Raw genomic sequence first — 20,862 nt, forward strand, 5'->3', positions numbered from 1 at the left:
CTAGCCTTCTGCCCTGGGCTTCCAAGACACTAATTTGCAGGAAGATCTAATGTTCCTTGACTAAGGCAATTTAGGTTCTCTCTCATTCTTTGTTGTGGCAACTATCTTGGGAGAGTTAAATTTCCATAATAAAAGACAATAAGCAAAAGTAATATCTTAATTTTTATTTATATCCCATTTATAGCTTGCCTAAATGTCAGATAAAAGCTGTTATAATTATATTAATGCCTTATCATCTTACTGCTTTTTTCTAATTTGGTATTGATTTTGACTATTGCTCTGACCTGTCTGCACACAAATAGCTCATTGATAAATGACTCCGAAGTCACTTATTATAAACTTTATGGTCAACCACTTTGCTGTAATGAGTACTCACCACTTCCAGTGCCTAAGTTATGAATAATAAGGGCTATCAAAAAATAGAAAGAATATGAATGGATTCCTTGTGTTTGGAAACCTTCACTTATCTGGGATCTTTTAGGAAAAAGACCCTAGCCAGATGGATTGTTTGCTGTCTAAAGGCCTTCCAAATCCAGAGATTTCATGACACAATACTCATCTTTTTTCTTTGATAAAATACAGAATTTGAAAGGTGTTTTGGCCTTTTATTTGGGGGGGGGTTTATTCCCTATTCCCTTGGTTTCTTTATATTTATTCTGTAGAAGTTGCTAATTTTAAAACTTTAAAAAATATATTCCAATCTATTTTTTCTGTTAGTTAAATTTAAAATAGCTAAATTTTACTCTTTGCAACATCACTATATAATATTGTAATGGTGGGGCACCAGAGATGTTAACTATTATTATTAAAATGTAACTAAATGGTTTGTGGGTTCACACTGGGTTGAAGGAGAGACAGGACCAACCAGAATAGGGAGACCAGGGTTTACTGTCAATAAGAATGGCAGTTAGGCCCAACAGTCTCTCAGCCCACCTAGGCCAGGGTCCATGGAACCAGCAGGCAAAAGGTAAAAGTTTATAACAGTTTAATTAAGGGGAACTAAATAAAGGATGGGATAAGGGATTCTACACTTGAAACCTAAGAGCAAACCACAGGGGCAAGGGAAGGACTTGACTATACTATTCTATTGACCTAAGCCAGGCAGGGCCCAAAGGAAACAGTACTGAAGTCACAGGGAAAGCTCCTCCAAACCTTGTTCCAGCCAGGCTTGGTCAGCTCAGCTAAAGGGCCTGAGGATGGCTTTCAATTGGGGTCTCACAGTAAATCCAAGGATGGTCACCGGATGCCAAGAGCTAACTCCACTAGGACAGGTGATCCAAGGTACCCAGGTAGGGCAAGTGAGTTTGCAATTCTGTCCACCAGATCACAAACCACTTCCCCACTTGGTGCAGCTCTGCAGGTTTTGTCCACTGCTGAAAGCTTCCACCTCTCAAGATCCCAGGGAATCTGGGTGCAGTTTTTCCCTAACTCCAAGATCTCCTAGGGTTAGCAACAGTTATGTCCCCAACCACTAATGGAGTCTCTCTCAGAGTCCAAACCCCACTTCCTGATCCTTCATTCCATCTTGGAATCCTCCAGCCCTTCCTCCTAGGTCCAACACTAATACTAAATTAATCTTCCTCACAACAATATTGACTAAGGATTCCTTTTCTATCTTCCCCATTTAAAATCTAAATGGCTTTCTTCAAGTTGCTGATGAAGTCCCAGTTTCTGCAATTCCCAGTCATCCTCAATCTTAGTGGCTTCCTTTTTAGATTTTCCCATTTATTACATAGGTATACATACATGATATGTAAATATACACACATATATTGTTTACACAGTTGTTTGCGCATGTTCTTTTCCTCATTAGATTATGAGATCCTGGAGAATAGGAACTGGTTTTTGTTTGTTTTGGGCATAGTGGCCTTTGTCTCCAAACACTTAGAATAGTGGTGCTTAATAAAAGCTTGTTGACTGACTAAATGACAATTCAAAAACTAGAAAACACATTTTTAAAAAAGATTTCTTGGTTTATTCTTGTGTCCTGATATAACAGATCAACCCTTTGGGAGGGAAATGAAAATTGAAAAATAAAATAAGAAGGAATTATAATCAAGTACATAATTCAGGGCATAAAGAGTTCTAAGAGTCCTGCAGAAAGCCTGAAGCTAAAATTAACCTAACTTCAAAATATTTCAAATACTTCTGCTGCCCTCTTGTGTAATTTTCAAGTTATAATTTTATGAAACTAAGTAAAATCAATAAACCAATCAACAACATGGACCTGTGAAACTATAGAAGAGAAATTAAATGCTATTTAGTATGGAATAGGAAATGAAACTTCTTAGAAAACAAGTCATCTCTTCATAACAATACTAGAATCTCTGGCATTATTTACAGAGGTTTTTTTTATTGCAACATTCAAGCATGTGCAATTTTTTTAAGTTACTCTTTCAAAAATGTCATTGTGAATATATATGTATATATACACACACATATATGATAAATGAGGGGAATTCTTTGATAAAAATTGTAATTGTTTCACTGTTTTTAAGATATTTAAATGGCATTTGATAAGTATTTAACAATATTTGTTTTCTTAATTTATACTCAATTACTTTTGTCTACTAAATACTTGTTATAAATTTCTATGCTTTTCTCTTGTTTCATGAATATGATCCAACAGCATGAACACTGGCTTAGGAGATAAAGAACCTATACTGAGACAATAAATTTTCTCATTTGCTACCAATTATCTAAACAATGTTAGGTAAGTTATTTAATATAATTTTCTGTGGCTCACTTTATCTGTTAAATGAAATGACTATTTTCCCTTCCTATGTAAATATAAGTTATCACAATGTGTGCTTTGTCATCCTAACTTAACCATGAGCGACAAGGGTTAAAAATTGTCTTTAATTATCTTTATTCCCCAACTCTACCTAGCAAAGTGTTCACTAGTCATCTAATAAATGTTGGCTAAAAATGTAAACAAAGAAAAAACATCCAAAGAGTTTCAACTGAAGGAATTGTAAAGTAGCATACGTCTGCCCTTTCATAGAATACGTCATATGGCTTGTGGTCTATTTCTAACGTTCCTAGGGACCTTAGTGGCATTCTGTAATCAAGAAGCCTCAGACATGCTTTTTCAGCAACAATTAGGAACTCTTTTATTTAAAGAACATATAAAAACAGAGAGGAAAGACTCATTCAACAAAGATATGTTGAGTCCTTATTTTGTGTAAAGCTCTGAATACTCAGGAGCTGATACATGCTCAGGAATTCCACTGCCAAATATAACTCACCCTGGAAGGATGGGTCCCAAGAGGGTAACTATCTTCCCATAGAACCCATGGGTCGTCCTAAACAGTTTGCAAGTATCTTTGTTGGTACTAGACAGTTCACAAGCCCTGCTGGTTTGGTCCTCACTCTCACTATCATCACTTGACATAAATTACTCAAGCTTCTTTTAGAAAGGGGTACATGCTAAGGAAGTGTAATAAGATCAGTTAGTAAAAAACATCTCTCCAAAAGTCTGTGTCATTACTACATACATGGAAAAGTAGTCCCAAGACTAGAGAACCCATGAAAGTCACAGTTCCTTAAAGTCTTTTTGTGTTTAAAGATCAGATGGCTTTCATAATGTTAACTCCAAGGTGTAAAGAAAATCCTAACTTATATTCCATTTCTCTATAATGAAATAGTGACAACAGTAAGCCACTGAAGTTTGAACTTATTGAGTAACAAGGTATAGACTATAATTTGTGTATTACGAAGTCACAAAATAGGAGTAATTTAATGTTCTTGCCTGAGGACAGATCAGAACTTAGATCTTCCTGATTCCAAACCTTACTGTCTATCCATTGTATCATCTAGCTGTTTTTATGTCCTTTCAATAATGATTTTTAAATTATTTGAATAAAAATAAAATGTTACATTAAATAAAATTCTATAAAAAATACATTTTGAAATACCTTTATACTAATTGAAAAAATGTCAATTGTTTTATTTAGGAAATGATAAAAAAGAGTGCTTTTATTATTTTATTTGATATGAAATTTTTCTTTAAAATGCTTTAAAGTTGTCAGAATAACTAGACATATACATTTAATGCTGAATGTTTGTCCTTTCAGTTATAAATAAACATGTCTACCATGGTTAACTATAACATTCTACACAAGAAAGATATATTTTTAACTGGAAAAAAATATATTCAATATATGCCAAGCCAGCTTACTGGACTAAACAGCTTCACAATTTAGAGTTTCACATTACAAAATGTTAACCCAAAATGACTATGTTTGACAGTGAACCTCATTGTTCCACTCACCAGCTCAAGCACCATTTTCAGAGGGGAATAAATATGGTACTTACAAATTAATATCTAAAACTGAACTGAAACATATACTTAAATTCATAAAATATAGAATTAAGAGACATTTACCTTGAAAAACTGTTGGTACTCCAGTAAGACTGGAATTGAAAACTAGCAATGAATGGTCAGCTAAACCACAAGCCAATTGGTGTCCATTTCCTATTTTAAAAAAAAATTTCAAGTCACATCTGATGCAATATAACCAGTGTCCATTATGAAATTGACAATTTCAATTTAAAATTCACTTACTAGGATCATTTTTACTTATTAAGAATATAAAACATTTCAAATAGTGATGACCTAAAATTCTAAAAAAAAAAAGTAAAAAAGGTAACTTTTTTTGCTGAGCAAATAAATTTGCCCAATTCCCTATCAGATAAACTTAGTGCAACATATCCTTACAAAATACTCAGCCTCTTAATATTCAAAACTAAGGATCACAAGTATTGATCAAGTTTTTCAATTCACACAAAAAATGCTTACCAAATGTGATTTTTAAAAGCTTAATGTTAACTAATTACATACAAAATATGCCTCTTTTCTGAAAATATATTGCATAGCCCAAGTCTTCAGGGGAGGGAAAAGGCTTTGGATAAAACTAATTTTAAAATAAAAGTGTACTCATTGTTTTTGAGGATGAGTGGGAGGAAAGGACTCTTAACTTTTTCTACAATGCCTCAGCAGTCTCCTCAGTCCAGAGGTTAATTTCATCCTTGGCCTTCTTAAGTTGGAAATGTGTTTTGCCTCTGTGTCCCTTTCCTCTAATTGGCTGGTTCTTGCTAGAAAATCCCATTTAAAGAAAAAGCTCCCAAGCTAGTCTTTTGTTTTCATTCTTCTTTATGCTCCACTCCTGACTCTATGGACTTTATCAGCCCACAACCGAGTTTTCACTTTTTTATGTGTTATCTTCCCTAACTAGAATGTAAGTACCTTTAGGGGAGAGGTTATCTTTCTGCTCGTCTTTGTCTTTCTTGTGTTCACCACGGTGCTTGGCTCATGGCAAATACTTTAAAATGCTTATTAACTTTGACTATAAACATTTTAAATATAACAATGGTTAAATAACTTTCTTTGAAGATAAGGATTGGGAAAAGGAATATAACAGTCTTGCCAACATATGGTCTAAAGTGAATGCAAATAGTTTTAAGAACAGGATCCAACTCTCATTTCTGGATAGGTAAGTGTGCTACAGAGAAACTGAATTAGAAGTTTATTTCACATTTTTCAAAAACTACATCTCAATAATGACAATTAAAATCAACATATATGGGGACAAAGAGAAGAATCTGCTGCTAGGAGTTGTGAGAGGTCAATAAGAGAAACAAAGTATTAAATAGATGAAAATCTGAGACTCCTCTTTTGAACCCTTTTATGATCCACATCTTTTCTTATTGAAAAACATTATAGCCTTCTAGGAAAACTTTAAATTCTTAGTAAACCAGCACTTAATGAGTTAATAGCCTTTTTTCACTCAGCAGAGAAAAGCTGCAGCTGTGGGTATATCTCTCTAACTGCTCCAGGCATCCCAAGGTCACCTAGTGGCAAGCTGAGGCAAAATAACTTTTAGATAAAGTGAGGCTCATTTTTAACCTTGAGACTTTTTCTCACCTGGCATTATCTTCATACGAAAATTATTTGTAAAACTATAACTTTATTGTGCTTTGATATGATATAATTTGTGTTTCTGCACAAACGTGAAGTTTCAGGGGGTTCTTTTGTGTGAAATGAGTCTTGAAGTATATATAATAAACTCCACGCTACAAGAGAGAGCAGAGAAGCAGCTATGAGCTAACAGAAAGATCTCCAGTGTCCGGTTATTTCCTTATCAACTAAACTGTCCTTAACAGATTATCAGAGACGATAAAGAGATCTCAAGAGGGAGTAAAGTATAAAATACCTCTGGGGAACATATTTGCATAATGGCTATTGGCAAGGGGTAAGTACTTTCAAATCAGCAGGAAATTACTTCAGCAAAAATAAGATGTGAGAATTCACACCCCCCCCCAAAAAAAAACTTCTGCTGAATTAAAATTAAATTTCAGACTACCAATCATCAATTTTCTTCAATCTAGCCAACTAAATTAATTAAGCTAATTAGACTAAGGCAACTAACTAATTAAAGCTTCTAGCAGAAATTGGGTAGCCTTATTTGCCTGAGTCCTGTGACCATAGCATCTTTCCCTCATGATCAGTTTATTCTCACAATTAAAAAAAATATATGTAAGAAAGAATCATGAGTCCATAGCACCTACATTTTGTTAGTTTCAAGTCTGGGATTGCAGAACAGGTCTAGAAGTAGATGGCTATCAAATTATCTAAGCATGTGGAATGTTTTTTGTTAACCATCATGTTCAAAGTTTTCCATATCTTGTGGTCAGTGGATAAAACAACCTCCCAAGACTTCTGTTTCCAGTAACACCAATAAAAATAATAATTTTGAGAATCACTTTTTAAGAAAGCCAAATCCTAAGGAATAAGATTCAAGGTTCAGTGTGATATTATTGGGTAAGGAAAGGAAATATGACTATTTCTAGTGCAAGTTCTTATTGGATAAAATTCTGCATGAATATATTCATGTATATATTACTCCATATTATATGTGTATGTGTATAATAGCAACATAATTATGAGAATTAATATGGCTTTCACATGGTATCGTGTTAGGGACCAAGACTTTAAGAAAAGATAGTCACTCTTCTAAGAATAGATATCATTCACTCTTCTAAGATAAGATATTGATCATAGGCCCAGCCATGCTTGGAGACAGTAAGACGCCACCAGAGATTTTCTATGCTCCCTTTCCGCGTTCCTTTCCCCCTTAGTATCAGCCGACCCCCTTCTGCCCTCAGCGTATATATTCTTGTCATAGATCTACAATAAACGAGCCTTGCTTCCACCAACACAACTCTGTCTGTCTTGCGCTCAAGGTCTCCCCTCTTATTCCCCTATGGGTAATTAGGTTGCCGTTTTCCCCGGACCCCTCGGTTGTGTCCGGCTGGACCCGGACAGTATGGCACCTTCAAAGGACAGAGAGAATACTGAACTTGTCAGGTGGATCAGAGAGCAGTTAGTGGTGCAAAGAACACTAGGCCAAAAGTCAGACCACTTGGGTTCAAGGTCTGGCTCTGACAACAATCAGCTGTATGACCTAGAACAAGTCACACTTCACTCTTTGTAGCCTCAGTTTCCTCATCTACAAATTAAGGAAATTAGACTCTCCTAACTGGTGACTCTCTAGAGCCCAGATCACTGTTTTTGGAGGCGTCCCAATCAAGCTCATTTTAGTGCTGGCTTCCCAACTTTTCAGACTTGTCTACCTCCTCATCACCTACTTTGCCCCATTTCCTTTGCGATTTCCTTTAAATGGCATCTGTCACCATTACAATATAGGTACATAAAAGGAGGGACTAGCTTGTGTGCTTGTACTTATAATCTCTGGGCTTAGCACAGTGATAGGCACTTAGAAGGCACTTAAGAAATGGTTTACCTAGCTACCAAAGGCTCTAATTATAAGCATCCAAGTGAAAATTAGGGTTTTGTTTTAATCTAATCACCTGTTGATGACACTGAGCTGGAAACATCAGGTCCTTGGAACATCCCACAGTTATCTAGAAGACATCTAGGACTACCCAGAACACTTTGACCTGAATATCTATTTAGAAAAGACCAAATAGACAACGAATACTTATTGCCTAGATAAGGACATAAAGTTGGGTGGGCAACTATAGAGTTTGTCCATTAATATGTGTCTATATAAATGTGCATCTATGAATATATGCATATATATGTACACATATACACATATATCTGCATTGTATATGCATGGGTAATATATATGCATATGTTTATAAGTTTATAACGTTTATATACATTTATAAATGCATATATATGTGTATTGTATGTATACATGCACATATGTATATATATGCATTTGTGTATGTGTATCTGATATAGTCAATACAAATAGATTCTAATTTGGGTCCAAAATGAAATAAAATTAAATCTGCCTAGGCTACCTTCAGAATTGCAAAGTTCTTTAATGATCCTAAGCTTCTTCAGAAAAAAAAAGGTCTAATTTAATACCCATTTAATGCCAGTATTCTACTGTTAAAGTTTGGTGGCAAGACATGAAAAACAATAGACTCAAAAGAACTGAAAATGAATAACACCTAGAGGGCAATAGGGAGATGCATGATGGGTGAAAGGAGGATTCAATCTATACCAATAAGAAATTTCAAAGAAGAAAAAGACTCAAAGATCTCATCATGTTAAGGAATATGGACTGGTCATGTGATTAAAGCATGGGATGGCAAGTGGATGATCAGAATGCTGGTATTCTATCAGTATCAGGGAAAAGAAAGCAAGAAGGACCTTATAGCAAATTGTCTGGAACTCACCCCAAACAGGAGAGAAAGTCATGTGATTTGCAACACTGGGAGAAAGGGTTGCAAATCAATGAGATTATAGATCCATTTGAATGCTGAGTATTTAATTGTTCAAATAATGTATCAGAGCTTAAATGTATCTCCTAGTTGTAAATCTTAACTGTATATTTTTATATGTGGATTTGCATCAAATAATATTATTACTAAAACAAAATAAAATCTAAATTTTTTAAATTATACATACCTGAATACTGAAGGCAGCATACAGCAGTTGGTTTATGGGCTATAGATATCTGCCTGCTAAGGTTGATTGGCAGTGGACTCTCCAAGGGATATTCTTTACTTTATGTAATAATAGAAACAATGAGTCAGACATAAAAAAAAAAAACATCAAATGAGGATATAAAGAAGAAACTAGTATTTAATTTCTCCATAGACTCAATATGAAACAAAAACTATAATATAAATCTTAAAATATGTTTTCATTTAAAATCTACATAACTTTCAACAACATGAAAACAATTAGTATAAGAATATTAAAATTACCCTTCTTTACACAAATTTATGAAGATACTGACTTATGTTTTTTCTTGGTTCTCAGTGACCCTAAAGAATAACTATTATTTACTGTTTAATAACTCCTAGTATAAAGAAGATAAGTAAACCTTGGTCAAAATGAGAAGTTTTCCTAAAACTCTTGGCAAAAGAATGTGAAGGAGTTTCCTTAACAGAATAATGGAGTATGGTTATTTTTAGTTGCTAATTCCTTTAGTCAATTTGATGGAATTATAAAGTATTGGTAATTATATTAAGGCAAGGGAAATTCTAATGACTGGCTCAGAGATTCAGGCATGCCACTTATGTCCTATATAATAAGCAAATTTTTCCCACTTGAGACAATCTAGAAGAAAGTCAAGTTGCGAAGTGAGCTGGAGAGTCAACTCTGGAGGAAAGACTCAGATTTGGATGACTTAAACCCTTTACAGTGTGCAATGGGATAGGGAGATGTCTCTCTCCTTCTTATCCCCACATCAGCAATGGTACCCCATGGGAAAAGTACATGTACTTACAAAAAGCATAGAAGGAGAACTCAAGGACTTTGCTTTCTGAACCTTAACCTGGGTGGGGCTATAGAGAGTTCACGGAGAAAAAGTATGGCTTTTGGTATAGAAATCTTGCTTGAAAGATGTCAGACCTCAAAGTTGATATTCCAAACAAAACTGAGGTTTTCCACTGGTCATAGTGGAATTGGATTTAGTGCTTTTCTAAAAAAAAAAAAAAAAAAAAAAAAAAACTAAAAATGCTCTAGTTAGAAATTTTAACTGAGTCACAAGCTAGAGGCTACAGCCAGCCAGAAGAGCAATGTGCCCTGCAAAGAATAGGTCCTATAAGCCCCATAAAACAATGTGTCCAATTGTGATTAACACTCAGCATGGACCAGTGAAGGAATACCACAAGATTTTAGAGACTGCAGAATTAGTTGGAGCTATGAGCTGACATTTCTTACATGAGTAAACTTCAATTCTTAGTGACTTCTGATGGATTCAAATAACTAATCTCAAACAATGTCCTACCTAGAATATTAGAAAACCTGACATGACCTGTATAGCTATAGAGATTCAAATTTTATCCTAATGTAAAAAGAAGAGGAAGCATGAAGAACAGAATCTATAAACTTTAGGCCAGTGAGTTTGATTTAAATTTCTGAAAAATATTTTGAATGTATCACCAAAAGGATAGTTTCTTAGCCTTAAGTAAAAGAAATGATAATCCCAAAAAGTCAACATGATTTTAAAAAGGTCATGCCCTAACATAATTTCTTTCATTGACACTGCTATTATACTGGTAAAGCAAGTAATTCAAGAGCCAATATTACACAAAGATTAAAACAAAACAATCAGTACTCTCAAATTGTTTGTATTCCTTGATACCATTTCAACAAAATGTTTGAGAAAATGCTTCATTCTCTTCTTGAAGGTAGAAGACTCTGAGTCAAATTAATCTCCATAATACTCAAACCTAAGCATATAATTTCTAGAATAAAAATCCTTCAGTAATCAAATTCAATTCAGACTATTTTATTATTTATTAATAAATCAATATACCTATTATTTATTAAACATCTACTATTTGCATGGTAGTAGGCTGGGTGTTAAGAACAAAAATATATAAATAAATGTCCTCAAAGAGCTTGCACTTTACTGGAGAATTTTGACATATACAAAGATGAATGAACAGAAAATAATGAATTCTGCACAAAGTTACTTAAAGCATTTATGAAAAAAATTAAAGAAAAGAAAAGTCACAACTAGAGAAATCATGATAGAATTGACATTATATCTGGAGGAAAGAAAGCAAAAGATTTCAAGAGGTGATGAGGAGGAGGGAATACATTCCCCAAATGGGAAATCAGCAGTATGAAGGCAGAAGTCAAGAGGTAAAATATTAAGTCCTGGGAAGAACTATCAGAACAGCCTGGCCAGAATGGAGACTGTGTTCCTCAATCAGAAAACATGTATACAGAGGACACAAAGACAAAAATGAAGCAGTTCCTGCCCTCAAAGCACTTACAGTTTATTAGGGAAGACAGCATGTATACATAAGTACATGGAAATATATATGTATATGCATATATATAAATGATATGTTTTGTGCCAGATATATAAATAAAATATTAACATTGATTGACAAGATTTGTGGAAGTAAGCACTAAGAAAATCACAAAAGTGTTCATATCAAAAGAGAATAGTTTGGAAGTGCATTTTGAAAGAGTTTGAGGACTATAAAAAGGAGGTGAAAAAAGAATATCTTCAAGGCATGAAAGATGGTTTATTGTAATGCTAAGGGATAACTTATGCAGCTGCTTAACTCTTGGTGCTTCAAGATCTGCTTCTACAATAAGATACATTTCTCCCCAGTATTTTTAAATAGAAAGTAAAAAGAAATAGGTTTATTATCATTATTCAAAGATCCATCAATTCAGCTTACAACAGAAAACACAAAGGAATATATAGATAAGAGCAACACCAGCAATAACAAGAGAGAGCTAGAAAACACAAGATAACACCAAATGGGGAGAAAAACTCCAACACCTGAAAAACAGCTGGGAAGTCCCATATACAGCTTTTCAGGGTCCCATTCAGGAAAGCCCCAGGCAGAGTATCCTCTCCTTGGGTGAGACTTCGAAGTCCACTTTCCAGAAGTGGATTCTTATTGGCCTCAAACAAAGAAGGCTTTTTGCCAACTGTAGTTTGCATAACTGTTCCCAGGGTCACAGCAACCTGGCCAAGGTCTCAAGTTCCAAGAAGCAATTAAGCAAAGTATGTCTCAAAATTTCAATCAACAGTCTTGAAGACAACACATTCTGAGAGACTAGGGTTAATCTCACAGAAGTATGTTTATTTCCAGATGGTTACAGACCTTGGGAAGCTACTGACAACTCTGGCCAAAGTCCAAAGTACTCTCAGTTTATGCAGGAAAATGTGAGACCTATAAGAAAAACGGGGTAGATTTATTAAAATTTTACTTTAACCCTTCATCTGTGCAAAGAAATGGAGACCAGTGATGGAATAACATATACAAGAAACAGAAAGAAGACTAGTTTAACTAGACTAAGAACAATGTATCTGGAAAGGTAGATTGGCACCAGATTGTGAAGGACTTTAAATGCAAAATAGCCAATCTTGTATTTGAGTCCTGAGTCAACAGGGAAGTACAAGAGTATATTGAGCAACACAGTGATGTGGTCAGGCTTACACTTTAAAACTTTGGCAGATGGATTGTAGGACGTATCCAAGAGGAGAAATGAGATAAGGAGAATGATTAAGAGGCTACTGAAATAGCCCAAGTGAGAGGTAACTGGAGCTTGATCTAGAGTAGTGGCCATGAAGTGGAAAGAAGAGGACAGATACAAAAGATGTGGAGGCAGAGTCCTTAAGATTTGGCAAGTAATTGGATATGTGGGGTGAGCAAGACTGAGGAGTTGAGAATCACTAAAGGATTGCAAACTTGAGTGTCTGAAGGTTGGTGCTCTCAATATAAATTGGGAAATTTAGGGAAATTAGGAAAAGGGGCAGATTTTGGGCCAGAGAAAATTAGCTCAATTTTGAATGTGCTAAGTTTGAGTTGCTTATAAGTCACCCAGTTTGAAAATCAAATAAACAATTAATGAAGGAAGTAATACAAAATGACATTAGAAAAGATGCATAGGAGCCAGACTGTAAAGGGTTCTAAATGCCAGTATTTTATCCTGAAGGAAATAGAGAACAAAAGCTTTTGGATGGATAAGGTAACAATTAGATCTATGTCTTGGAAATATCAATCTGGCAACTGTGAGCAAGATGGCTTAGAGAGGAAAGAAGCTGGTAGCAAGGAGACTCATTTGGAGACTATTACAATGTTCATATAGTAAGCACATAGTAACTTCTTATTAAATGTATTTTCATTATTAAGTCATAATACAGACAAGACATAATGAGGGCCTAAACTAGGTAGAACCATATAAATGCTTTCAAATTAAGTCAAATGCAGTTGAACAGGAGGAAAAGGAAAATAACAAAATATGTTTTTTTAATTGTTTCAGTGATCCAGACAGATGTGCTTGAGTAATGGCAATGGGAACAGAAAGAAGAAAATGGATACAAAATATACAAGAAAGAAAAAACTGGTTATATTTCATATGTAATTTGATATAAGGAGCCATAAACTATATCTCCTGACCCCTTCGCCAATTTCCTTTTCACTACACTAAAAGTGAAGTGCTCTTTTAATATGATGAATTAATAAATTAATACTCAAAAATATTATTTGGCATGGTACATGTTTAATGTTTTATGATCAATAATCACTTAAAATTTTATTATGAATTTTGTGATAAAATATTTTGAATTGTATTTCTAGACACATAATTGTCTATACTTCCTAATGCACTAACCACAAACATAATATCTGAATTTCAGAAAAAAAAAATTTTTAAACCTTTGTACCAGTGAAAAATCTGAAATTTCTACAAAATAGTAGGTTAGCATATGCTGTATCAGGAAATAGAACTTTCTATGAAATAAAATCTTGAAGACAATAAAATAAAGCATATTTTAGAAGTTTCATACTTCAAATGTAAGATTTTTAATGATATAAACTGGATTACTTACCATTTAAAATGGGTCTTAGATCCTGAGGATCTTTCACCATTTGTCTTTATGTTGGTCTTTGGTGAAAACATGGTCCCTCTGTTGGAAAGAATACTCTCAAATGTTACTTTTAAAAACATGGATTGTATATACATTTTACTACAACACTGAGAAAAATCATGTCCATTTGGTACATGCATTTCAATACTTCTTATTAACTTAGCAAAAACTTTGAGTTGCTTCTAATGTAAGATTATAAGTTAAAATTCTTTCCAGGAGAACATGATACTTGGAGCCCAAAACTACATTTTGCTTTTGTCTTTGTGTCAGTTCTTGCTCACCATGTCTTATACAAAGCAAGTGCCTAATAACTGTTTTAATGAATTAAATTTACACCAACTTAAAGTAGCACATCTAGTCACCATAACTTCTAGTTCATTACTGATTCAACATTTCAATTTTTTACCTACCCCTTTGCAAAAACTCTGGTTTACTGCAATTTTCAGAAAGAGATAAGGACTTCATCAAATGAGTCAACCCCTTCTAAAAATTCAAGCCAGCCCCTTCTTTGTGACTTCAAACCTTAGACATATCTAGAGCACCCAAGGGCTCAAACGCTTGTCCAAGACCACAGAGATGATGTGTGCAAGAGATAGGCCTTGGACTCAGGTCTTATCTTGGCTCCAAGACCAGCCATCACTTTTGATATATTGCCTCCTTCACGGCACTTTTTGCAAGAATATTCTGACTTACTTTAGGAAAGTGCCAAGAAAATAACAGCCATTCCAAAGTAAAAAGGAATTATCTTTTTGATTTGTAGAGATTATGCAAAACAATAAGAGAAAAGAATCTATTATCAAAGGAAGTAAACCTAGAAAGGCCGGCCTTAAAACCAGGAAGACCTGGATATGGGTCCTGCCTCTTAGACAAACTAGCTGTGTGGCTTTGGGCAAGTTAGTTAACCTCTCAGTAATACAGAATAGAGGAAGCTTATTCATTTGCAGTTCCCTATGCCAAGGTATAAGGATGATATTAGAAAATAAGTATCATTTTATTAGTTTAGAGATAAGAAGTAGAGAAGCTGCTTGAGAAAAAATTAGAGTTTCAAGGAGAGCTGAGAGAGAGTGTTAATTTCAACTGGTGGCAGTTATAACCCTTATTCTATGACAGTTTCACTGGCTGGGTGTGGCATTCCAGGAGTGGCTTCTGGCAGTCAACAGAGCCACAGCTTCTTTCTCTCTCAGGGCTAGAGAAGGTAACATCTTTGCCTCTCTCTATCTCAGTCTCAGGGAAAGACTTGAAGCAGTGGAGTGTTTTCTTTTCCAACTTGGGAAACACTATTCATTTATCTGTTACTGTATAGAGTGGTTAAGCTGTGAAAAGACCAAACGAAACCTGGTTTTTGGTTTGGACTCTGAGTCTGTTAAGGCTCAGAGTTCTAACCTGATTCTTGTGTAGACTCAACCAGCTGGCCTTGGTTATCTTTATAACTTAAAAGCAAAGTTAGGAGTTAAAGTGGTTAGTTTATTTAGAATAGTATAAATTTGGTTAGTTAGATCAGGGAGGATTATCATAGCCTGTGAACCACAGGAGAAGCGGTTCCTTGCGGGACCTGGCAGTTTATTTGGGTGGAGTTAGAATCCCTTAGAATTAGAAATCCTTTTTCTTTTATATATATTTAAATAAATAGTTTATTTTCATAAACAAGAGTCTCTTTAGCATTCCTTGCACCTTGCATTGCTCACCTAATATTATTATTTATACAGAGGAGATCACAGGTCAAGTCTTATTCCAAGATGCAAAATCTAATTTTTACCTATCATGTTAGAATCAAAACTTTTCTTTTGTAAGCACATCTCTGAAGATTAATATAGAGGGCAGCTAGGTGGCTCAGTGGATGGAGCACCAGGCCTGGAGATGAGAGGTCCTGGATTCAGATCTGGCCTCAGACACTTCCTAGTTGTGTGACACTAGGCAAGTTACTTAACTTCAATTACCTGACTCTTACTGGTCTTCTGCCTTGAAACCAGTACTTAATATTACTTCTAAGACATACGATAAGGGTTTAATTTATATATTATATAGCATAATATAACATAACATAACATAACATATTTTATATAAATTTAAACCTTATCATATATTAATGATAAAATATGATTTGATATACAGATATTCACTTTAGCTGCTCAAAAACACATATAACATGCAAAATGAGATTTAAAATATTTATTTTAATTTGATATATTTATATAATATTTTATATTATTTTGTATTGACATTCCATATTTTAAAAGTGGAAAAAAGCTATTATTAAGGGCAAATGTACCTGGGGTGGGGGGAGATAAGCTACTTATACAATGAGAAAAGGAAGCCATAAATAACTCAACTACTCTATGAATATCTCCAAAATAAAAGAACAAGAAGGCTTCCATCATGCTAGATGGGTCCTCTGTGAAATATATAATAAAGACATAGTCAGTAATCATAGGATAAGAATTAATCAATCAAGAAGCATCTCTATGCATTCATTCGATGTGCCAGATACAGAAAGACAAAAATTATATAGTCTTTGCCCTGAGAAGCTAACATTCTAACCAAAGATATCTCTAGAAAAAGAGAGAATTTACAAAAGTTTGTCTAGAGTTCTAGAATTTTGAATTGTGTTACTGACTCATACAATCCAAAGGAGACTCACACCTATCAGATTGGCCAATATGGCAGTAAAAGAAAATGATGAATGTTGGAAGGGCTGTGGCAAAATTGGGACACTAATATATTGTTGATGGAGTTGTGAACTCATCCAACCATTCTGGGGGGGGGCAATTTGGAATTATGCCCGAAGGACTAAAAGAATGCATACCGTTTGATCCAACAATACCACTACTAGGTCTGCATTCCCAAGAAATAAAAAAAAAATGGGAAAAGATCTGTTTGTACAAAAATATTTATAGCTACTATCTTTGTGGTAGTAAAGAATTAGAAACTAAAGGCATGTCTCTCAATTGGGGGAATGGCTGAAAAAATTATGATATATGATGGTGATGGAATACTATTGTGCTATAAAGAATAATGAACAGGATGATTTCAGAAAAAACTAGACCTACATGAACTGATGCAGGGTGAAATAAGCAGAATCAGGAGAACATTGTACACGGTAACAGAAATATTGTAGAATGATCAAATATGATAGACTTTGCTACTAACAGCAATACAATGATCCAAAACAATTCTGAGGGACTTATGAAAAAGAATGGTGTCTACCTCCAGAGAAAGAATTGTTGGAGTCGGAATACAGATGGAAACCTATGATTTATCGCTTGTTTATTTGGGTATATTTTTTAGGATTTTGCCTTTTTCTTTTGGTCTTATAAGATTATTCACTTACAAAAAATAATACAGAAACATGGTTTGTGTGATAATACATGTATAACCCAGACTGAATTGCTTGCCAGCTCCAGGAGGAGAGAAGAAGAGATGAAGACTATTTGGATTATATAACTTCAGAAAACTCATGTGAACATTTGTTATTAAAATTTTTTAAAAATTTAATACTGTTTCGGGTCTATTGTCACACAAAGAAACAAGTTATCTCTGGCAAAATTTCAAACCAGGATCAGCCCTCTTTTCACCATTTTACATTGTCTCTCTTATTATTATTTTATATTTCAGTGAATTGACTAAGAATTCCTACTCACTGTGGTGCAGATGCATAGCCAGATGATATAACTTTATTGTGGAAAACCAGTGGTTGGTCCTTTATATTATTCCTCATACCTATATTAAAATAATTGAAAAGGATCAGTTGAATACTTGGTACATTATAATCTCATTATGAAAATGAAATAGTGTAGTTAGAATAAGAAAAACTGCCAAATGGGAGGGGGAAATCCTTTTAACAAAAGTCTCTGATGAAATCAAAGGTCCATTGTCTATAGCTATTCTTACATCTGACAACAGTATAATATTCAGAATATATGATCAGCTAGGATGTACAATGGATAGAGTGCCAGGCCTAGAATCAAGAAGAACTGAGTTCAAATATGGCCTCAAACACGTACTAGCTATCTGACCTTAGGCAAAGTCACTTAGCCCTATCTGCCTTAGTTTTCTTGTCTATAAAGTGTATCAGAGAAGGAAATAGCAAACCACTCTAGGATCTTTGCCATGAAAACACTGAAGAAATCATGAAAAAAGAGGTCTGACTGAAACAATCAAATGGCAACAAATTCAGGCTATATAAGGAATTGACACAAATATATAAGACCATTAATTGGTCAAATGATATGAATAATTTTCAGAAGAAAAGCCAATTCTATGTCAAATGGGTTCACTTTTTTTGGTTTGGTTTGTTTAGGCTTTTGGGGTGGAGGGGTATTAAATTAGTTGAGGGGTTGATAAGGAGAATGTTTCAAGGGCAGGAACATTATCAAGAAATATGTATGCAAAAACAATAGTCATGAATAAAAATTTTTTTAAAATAAAAATTACTTTTTTGGTAATAAATCTAAGAATGTCTTTACAAGAAAACTCGCAGTTAATTTATGAAAGTTAAAAGCAAATACTATGGCAAAAGGCTTTGTATAACTGATTTCAGCAATAAAATACATTACATTTTCACTTTATTAGTTACATTTTTCACTCATAATGCATTCAAACTGTGTTTTTGTAAAGATATGGATACAATTTTTGTGGTTCATGGCATGACTAAGTCAAGTACATTCATTTGTTTTCCAAATGAGCTTTTTCAAAACAAAAAAGTCCTTACCAATACATATTTTAACAATCACAAGAGTGCCTGGAAATTCAACCACCAGCTGGCTACAGAGAAAGTACTATCTATGTAATAAAATTCAGAATTTACATGAGTACTATTATATAAGCATTTTTTCTAAGGCCTATAAACACTGTAATTTACATGAAAATACAGTACATCACATAGTATATTATTTTACAAATAAGATGTCCCATATGGGGAAAAATTGAAATGTTTGCATCTCTAAGTTGCAATCCAAACACCATGAATAGATGAAAATGCAAAGATATCACAAACTCCAAACAATAACAGTTAAAGAAGCTCTAATGTATCAAATCTTATCATAGATTATTTGCACATAGAAACAGTATATCTACTAAAGAATCTAACAATAAAAAATTTGACCCATTTTGGTTTATCAGAAAAACTAAACCTATCACAACACTAAAAACACAAATATCAGAAACATAATTTGATGTTTCATAACTAACAACATATAAAATGAATGCTTATTAATAATCATATAATCCAATGTTTTGGCAAAATATTCACACATCTATTAATGAAGTAACTAAATTTTGTTTAATATTTGGTATATGTAACTTTTTCACATCTAGTTAATAGAAATAAAGGATTAATCATGTATCTTCATGAGCCCATGATTTAATTAGTATGGATGTTCTCTCAAGAGGTACAAGATCCAAACTCCTCCACATGTTTTCATATTATATGATTTTATTTTGTTTTGAAGCCGTTTTTCTAGGTCTTTCAGTGTCTCCTGGATATCAAGTTAGTACTCAGACGATCTTCCATGGCCAGTCCACCACCTTCTGTGCTCGTACATATATTGAATGATGTATTCTATGCAAGCAAGTCAACATTGGCTGCACCTTGCTTAGAACCAGCATTCATTTTTTCATAACAATTTGGGCCACCTGCAAATTATATTCTTCTCAGATTCCAACTGATGATATTTTATGATTCAAAACTGGAGAATAATGGGCTATGGATTTAAACTAGGGACAAATCCAAGCTGTAGAGTTAACACACACACACACACACACACACACACACACACACACACACACACACACATGAAAACAGAAATTTTAGGAAATAGAAAATAAAATAACCGAAATTTAACTTAAATAGCCTAAATCTAAAAGTTGCAAAATTACAAAAACGTCAATATTACTTTTAAATAGTCTAGACAGTGATGGCAAACCTTTTGAAACTTTTTGGGGACCCGGGCCATGCCCCACCCCCACCCCAGACTGTGGGGCTGGGGTGGGGCTGGGATGCAAGCTGGCCAAGTCAGGGGCTTGTACATACCCACAGAGAGTTCTCTTCGTGCCAAAGTTTGGCATCATAGCTCTAGAGCAACTGAATCAGCTAAAGAACTAAAAATAATGGAGATTTTTGTAAGAAAATGAGAAAGATATCCTAAAACATCCATATGAGAATTAAAGGCCCATTCAAAGAAATTAAACATAAACTGTCCATCTTAATAAAAATCACAAGGCCCAATTAAAAACTTTTAAAAAATAACAAAAGAGTTAAAAGGCAGCTCTTTTTGTACCTCAGCCTTCCAAAACATGTTCTCCATCCTCACTACAAATTCCACTTCATTCCATGATCTTTTTGCTTTTCCGGGCCATCATCCTTGCTCTAGCCTCACTTTCCCCTCACTTTCAATATCTTATAGAAAATTAGCCAGCTCAAGTTTAAACAATCCTCTACCCCCTTAAGTCTTTTGTTTACTTGTCTAATCCTGGTGGCACATCCTTTTCCAAACTTCAAAACTAGATTATTCCATTATCTGTTTTCTTTGCTTCTATCTGTATGCTCCTTAACACCACTGGAAGAAGTCACTTAGCCTTGCAGATTAAGTCCACTATAAATTCACATTAATCTATCTGAAGTAGACACTCATTTCTGTACTTCAATACTCTTATTCTTTCCTGATAATTCTTAATCAAACCCTCTACCTTTGCTGTCCACACTTTTTCTTCTCTTTTCAAGTCACCTATATTACTTTTCTCTCCCAGCAAAAAAACCTCATTTCAGGTTTTCCGGGTTAAGATGGCGGCAGAGTAAGAAGCAGCTCTTAACCTCTCCTGACCGAAACACACAAAACTCCTCAAGGGGACATAAAAACAAGTCCAGACGAACGGAGGAACCCCACAACAGGGCACAGCGTGGAAGGTACGTGGAATCGAGGCATTTCCATGCTCTAAAGGGCTCTCACTAAATCGCGGGCTGAGCAACCGCCCC

General features: G+C 34.4%; 1 protein-coding gene across 1 annotated transcript in view; it reads right to left on the reverse strand.

Annotated features, from left to right (window-relative positions):
- The window catches only part of WDR27 (WD repeat domain 27), a 302,935-nt gene that overhangs the window by 236,587 nt on the left and 45,486 nt on the right, over positions 1-20,862 (reverse strand). Inside the window, exons 13-16 of the mRNA XM_044675486.1 lie at positions 17,531-17,609; positions 13,854-13,931; positions 8,948-9,045; positions 4,388-4,477 (exon numbers count right to left, since the gene is read on the reverse strand). Of these exons, the coding sequence (XP_044531421.1) occupies positions 4,388-4,477; positions 8,948-9,045; positions 13,854-13,931; positions 17,531-17,609 (345 nt within the window). The remainder of the gene's footprint in view (positions 1-4,387; positions 4,478-8,947; positions 9,046-13,853; positions 13,932-17,530; positions 17,610-20,862) is intronic.

The sequence above is a fragment of the Gracilinanus agilis genome, chromosome 4 (assembly GCF_016433145.1).
Source record: "Gracilinanus agilis isolate LMUSP501 chromosome 4, AgileGrace, whole genome shotgun sequence".
NCBI classification, from domain to species: Eukaryota; Metazoa; Chordata; class Mammalia; order Didelphimorphia; family Didelphidae; genus Gracilinanus; species Gracilinanus agilis.